Below are 5,981 nucleotides of genomic sequence, written 5' to 3' on the forward strand. Positions count from 1 at the left end.
TCCCGGCCGATGTCCAGCACGCCAGGGCAGCTACCTCCGCCTCTCAGTTCCCCTGCGCCGCGGCTGTCAGCTGAGGCCCCGCAAGTACGTCCCAGAGCGCGCCTGCTTCTCTGCTGGCCACTGGCATCGGGCTTTCGCACATGGTCTGGGAAAATCTCACTGCTCATTTCAGAAAGTCATTTTTAAGGATGGGTTACATTAGCAAAACCCACTTGGGTTTCTCTTAAGAGTCTAGACTTACAAATGCAACGTGTCCCTTGATAGCGCTTTAATGCGGTGCCTCTCTCTAGTTTGAAGTGGCCACCGCCCAGGGACGTCCACATTGGGCGAGCGGTCCTTGCTCATCCCGACATGCTTACTGACTTCCCAGGCTACTCTCTGGAGCCCATCCCTCATGTGCGGCATGGCCACGCCTCCCACCTCTCCTGGAAATGTGCCGCCTGACTGCTCCCAGCCCTACAGTAAAGCCTTCGGTGCCCCTGGTATGTCTGCTTCGGTGGGTTTGGTTGGTGGGGATGACCAGGAACAGTCTCAGGTCTGACTGTGTTTGGGGACTTGCAGCTGTGAACCTGGTGTTGACACTAATGCAAACCTCGGGGGCTTCCGGAACATGTAGAGGGAACCTAAAACGAGACTGGCCTGGAGCCCCACAGTGAGCTCCAGCAGCTTTCCTCACTGGGACAGGCCGCCAGGAACGTGGCAGCTCAGCAGTTGGGCCAGTGACTGTGCGTTCTGCCTTGTCTCTGAGCAGGTGGAAAAGGAACTCCCTCGGGAACCCCGGCGACCTCTCCTCCGCCCGCCCCGCTCTGCCACTCGGATGACTGCGTGCACGTCCCACTCCCCCCGCCCACAGCCGCACCCCCCCGGAAGGTATGCTCGGTTCACCCTCTCCCCAGCGCTGTGGTCGCCTGCTCACTCACTCTGTGAAGCCTGTCATGCCAGATGGAGGTCCCCCTAAAGTGTGGTGGCTTTAGACAGACAGCTGACAGGGAGCAGCCAGCAGCTCTCCACGCAGGGCAGCTGACTCGGCCTGGAGCCTTTCCTGGAACCCATGGGGTCAGAGGTGCTGGCGCAGTGACACTGAGCTGCCCTTTGCCCCTTGACTGTGTGGAACTCCTGCTGTAGGAAACGGTGGTGAGCGCCTGGTCCCTCGGTGTGAAGGGCCCGCCTGTCCTGGCAGGCATTACAGTTTCCTCCTGGACTGGTTTCTCTGTTGAAAAGAAACAAAAAAAACAAGCAAAAAAACTAACTTAAGAATATTCTTGGGAAGCAGTGAAAGTCGTTAGTTTATCCAATCCTGGCCTTTGGGAACATGGTTGTGTAACTCTCCGTGGCGGCAGACGACGTGCCCGTGAGCACTGCTCACACCAGGTGGCGTGACCTCCGGCTCCTGCGAGGTCAGGCCGAGAGCTGACCAGCCGCCTTTCCTCCCGAAGCTCTGCTTTTATTGAAGAGCTGGCTGGCACTGGTCTTCAGGCCCGAGTGTGGCAGCAGTTAGTTTGTTAAGTGATGAACTGAGCCTGTCTCTTCAAGATAAACAACTGATAGCATTTGTTGCCGATGATAAAATTCAGCTCTCAGGTGAAATTGGAGTATTAAAACACTGGCATGCGCCCCCACAAGCCGGATAGCTTCCCCTAGTCTCTCATGTGAGATTGAAGGTCTCGGGAAGCGTGGTTAGTCCTTCGCGTTGTCAGCATTGAATAGTGAATCGTTGCAGCATGACTCGGCAAGCCAGTCTCTGCCAGATGCCCAGAGAACGATGCTACAGCCTCATGCGTGGTGAAGGCGCTTTTGTACACATGCCAGGCAGGCGGTGGGTAACACGCACATGGAGCGTGAATGGTCATGGCTTCAGGTTTCACACCGTAAATAACCCTAAGAAGTAACCCTTGTCAGGTGTGGGTGCGACATCAAGGATGTGACCGCAGTCTGTTAACATCGTTTACTTCTCACCACTGCTTGTCCGGAGTCCCAGCGCTTTCCTCACATGTTTAGCCAGAACCGTAGGCAGCAGCCGGAAGGCAGAGGCGGTGGGAGCGCCCAGCTGCTTCCCTGCAGGGATCCGAGCAGCTGCAGGAATGGACAGCAGCTCTGCTAGCCTCACCCGTTCCTTCTTGTTTTAAGTGGATTAATGAATATTCTTAAAACTTCCCTTTTAATTCCTAATCCAGTAACTTTCAGGAGATATAACATAACCACATAACCACGCAGTGGGATTGTCCTGGGATTCGCAACAGTTTTTAAGAACATCCAGGCGTCTGAGACGAAACAGTTTGCTAATCTGACAGCGCAGATACTTGGAGTGTTTCTCTTGTGTCCGGGGACGGGTGCTCAGCCTCGCCGAGTGATGTAAACGTGCCCATCTTTTCAGGAGGAGAGAACAGATCCGGCCCGGCCCTGCCTGCACAGACAGCACCATCTTCCCAACGACCGCGGTCTAGGTACCGTCTCCTCTTGTTGGGTTCCGTGTGGGAACGGGACATTCTGGAACGCTGCAAACCACTGAGCCTAGAGACACCAAAGCCAACCTGATAGTAACGCACGGCCCTTACGCGAGTGCCGTTGAGTGCCCGTGCGGAGCTGCCAGCCTGTGGTTCTGCCTGTTCTCTGAGCGTTAGGGACGGAGGTTTCCTTCCTGTGGGCCCAGTGTTGGGCCCCGTCAGTTAGATGTGGCAGTGCTGGAGCTCTGCCGCCCCAAGAGCCCTCCCAGCCTGTCCGCCCAGCAGGAGTTCCGGCACCTCCGCGACGGGAAGCGTTTTGGTTCCAGTGGTTTCCCGCGTGTTTCTCTGACTCGCGTTGTCTGTTTCTAGAAGAACTTCCTGGCGGCAAAGGTGCTGTCACTCTCAGTGACCTTCCAGGGTTCTTGGGCGGCCTGGCCTCCGAGGAAGACAGCATTGAGAAGGACAAGGAAGAAGGTAACGTCCGGCGCCGGGGCCTGGGGAGGTGGCGCGAGGGTAAAAGGCTGAACCGGCCTCGCGCCAGCTCGCCGGGCTGGCTTGGTGCTTCTCTTGGGGAGAAAAGATGGGAGGTGAACTCGGGTCCAGTGCCAGGTAAAGGGATGCCGCTCTCTATTGCCCTCTGGTGGCACTGCCTGCCCCCCTCTCCCCCGGGGTCTGCTCACTGGGGTGTCTCTGTCTCCCCCCCTCCCCTCAGCGGCAATTTATAAGGAACTTTCTGAGATCACGACGGCCGACACCGAGCCCCTGGTTCCTCGAGGAGGCTTTGACTCTCCCTTCTACCAGGACAGTCTCCCGGGCTGTCCGAGGAAGACCCCGTCAGCCACCACCAGCGCTCAGGGCGCCGGTGTGCACCCCGAGCCTCTCAACGCGTCCCTGGACAAGCTTGGGCCTGACACACCGAAGCAAGCCTTTACCCCCATTGAGCTGCCCGGCGGGGGCCGCGCCCAGAGCCCTGCCGGGAGCGGGGAGCACCAGACGCCTCTGGAGACCAGGATCCTCACACCCAGCCCCTTCAGAGTTCCGTCTCCGCGGGGCGCGGGCTTTGGGAGCGGGCAGCCTCCTCCCTACGATCATCTTTTTGAGGTGGCACTGCCCAAGACTGCCCATCATTTCGTCAGCAAGAAGACCCAGGAGCTCGTGAAGAAAATGCCAGGGAATGCAGAGGAAGCCTGTGCGCCCTCTGCCTCCCCGCTGGAGGTGCTGGACAGGCTGATCCAGCAGGGCGCTGACGCGCACGGCAAGGAGCTGATCAGGTGAGGCGCTGCGGGCTCCGCTCCGTCCTCCGCAGGGTCTGTCCCGAGTGACATCAGAACGTGGGAGGGCGCAGGCTGTGTGCTCCGCTGCCGCCACTCTCCAGCTGCCGCCTTTGCGGGCACAGGGCGGTGTGTGTCCTCCAGATGCACACACTGACCTGGATCATCCCATTTCAACACGAGTCTTCCTACCTCGACGTAGGCCGTCTGTGCCCTGCGCTCTGAGGACGCTCAGCGGCTTCCATGGGGCTCTCAGCAGTGCAGGGAGGCTCTGGCATTTCAGAAGCAGGAGTGTGTCACGGGGCCCTCTGCTGGCCGCAGGTGTTCTGCTTGCTGACAGCGCACTGGGTGGGAGATCGATCAGCAGCCTTTCCATGCAGGTTGAGGGGCCCCTCCCCCGGAAGGCACACGGCATTTCTTAGAGATCTTCTGAGACACTCTTCAACCCTTCTTTTATTTATTATTTTTTTCTTTTTACTTCAACCTTTCTCTTTATTACCCTTTTCAAAGGATGTTCAAGGACGGCGTGAGGGAAGTTTGAATTCTCGGTCATTTCTCAGCAGGTTCTTGGGGAATGTTATTTTTCCTTTTCCTTCTGTATAATAACCTAGCGCAGGATTTCCCAGAGATTGTAATATTTAAGATCTCTCTCTTCTTTTTTAAGATTGAGTTTGGAGAGGGAGGAAGAGAGAAGCATTGATGTGAGAGGGAAACATCAGTTGCTCCCAGTCTCGCCCTGATCGGGAATTGAACCTGCTGCCTCTGGTGTACAGGACAGCCCACTGGGGTGGTGCTCTTAACCAACTGAGCCACACCAGCCAGGGCTAAGATTCCACCCCCCTTTTTTTCCCTAAAATATATTTTTCTGTTGATTTCAGAGAGGAAGGGAGAGGGAGAGAGAGTTAGAAACATCAGTGATAGAATCATGGATCAGCTGCCTCCTGCACACCCCACACTGGGGATTGAGCCTACAACCTGGGCATGTGCCCTGACTGGGAATTGAACTGTGACCTCCTGATTCATAGGTGGACACTCAACCACTGAGCCACGCCGGCCGGGCTAAGATCCATTTTTTAATGACATTCAGTGTAATAGGCCCAGGTAAATTACCTACTTTTTCCTTAAACTTGGGGGACAGGCATGTCTCAACCCAGAGCTGCTCCCCATGTATTTCAGTAGAGGATTGAAAACAGGCAGCTCGCAGTGTGTTTGGTTACCAGTCAGACACCTTGAAAGCTGAGCAAAACTCGCCGGCCACAGAGTGAGCTCGGCGCGGGCGTCTCCCGTGACCCTCGGGCTGCGGCCCTCCCTTGAGTGGGCTGTGAGGCTCCTGGGCTGCCTCCACGGGGCCTGGGAGCTGAAGGCTTTCTTGGGCACAAGGAGGGACCTGGCCTGGCTGCCAGTACGTAAGCTCGCTAACTTTGTGATTCAAAACCTTTCTTCCCAGGCTGTCTTTACCCAGCAAGTCTGTCGACTGGACCCACTTTGGAGGTAAAGTTGTAACTTTAGCTCCAGATCCAGCCCACATGGGCCTGCCCGCCCGCCTGTTGCCTTTTCTGTCCCCGAGAGAGGTGCTTTACAGGAAGCAGAGTCCCCCTTCGCTGCTGTTCCAGCCCCTTGACTCTGTGCTTGCTAAAGAGGGTCCCAGGTGTCGTAAAGTCAGCATTTCTTGGTTTTGAAAAGTGGCAAAGACCATGCACTTCGCAGTAGAATTGCAAAAAGTGCAGACCTCTCGCCCGGCCTCGGCTTCCCAGGGCTAAGCCCCAAGTGCAGGAGGTGGTCCGGGGAGTTTTGGGCGGAGAGGTATCAGGGGAGGAAGAAAAGGAGTCTCAGTGTACGCATGCGGCTCCCGTTTGGAGAACGGGCTCACCACAGTGTGCCCTTCGCGCGGGACGTGGTGGCAATACTGCCTCACCTCCTACCGAGTGCCTGCGAGGCGCCCAGTGCTCAGTGCCCGTGGGCAGCAATCTCTTAAAGAATCGTTTCTTGAGCTAAGAGACCCTGGGTGGGGCTTGATTGAACACCACGTAAAAGGCATCTCTGCTTTAAAATCAGGCTCTCCTCCCTCAGATGAGATCCGCACCCTCCGTAACCAGTTGCTTTTACTGCACAACCAGTTGCTCTATGAGCGCTTTAAGAGGCAGCAGCACGCTGTCCGGAACAGGCGGCTCCTCCGCAGGGTGATCAGGGCGGCGGCTCTGGAGGAGCACAACGCGGCCATGGTGAGCACGGAGGGGGGGGGCGGCCATGGTGAGCACTGAGGGGT

The 5,981-nt window shown here is 56.9% G+C and overlaps 1 protein-coding gene across 1 annotated transcript in view; it reads left to right on the top strand.

The window, feature by feature from the left end:
* The window catches only part of TSC1 (tuberous sclerosis 1), a 36,081-nt gene that overhangs the window by 24,310 nt on the left and 5,790 nt on the right, over window positions 1-5,981 (top strand). Inside the window, exons 10-17 of the mRNA XM_015567799.1 lie at window positions 1-84; window positions 371-482; window positions 752-870; window positions 2,375-2,444; window positions 2,814-2,918; window positions 3,157-3,715; window positions 5,163-5,206; window positions 5,771-5,937. Of these exons, the coding sequence (XP_015423285.1) occupies window positions 1-84; window positions 371-482; window positions 752-870; window positions 2,375-2,444; window positions 2,814-2,918; window positions 3,157-3,715; window positions 5,163-5,206; window positions 5,771-5,937 (1,260 nt within the window). The remainder of the gene's footprint in view (window positions 85-370; window positions 483-751; window positions 871-2,374; window positions 2,445-2,813; window positions 2,919-3,156; window positions 3,716-5,162; window positions 5,207-5,770; window positions 5,938-5,981) is intronic.

Source organism: Myotis davidii, unplaced genomic scaffold (genome assembly GCF_000327345.1).
Source record: "Myotis davidii unplaced genomic scaffold, ASM32734v1 scaffold651, whole genome shotgun sequence".
NCBI classification, from domain to species: Eukaryota; Metazoa; Chordata; class Mammalia; order Chiroptera; family Vespertilionidae; genus Myotis; species Myotis davidii.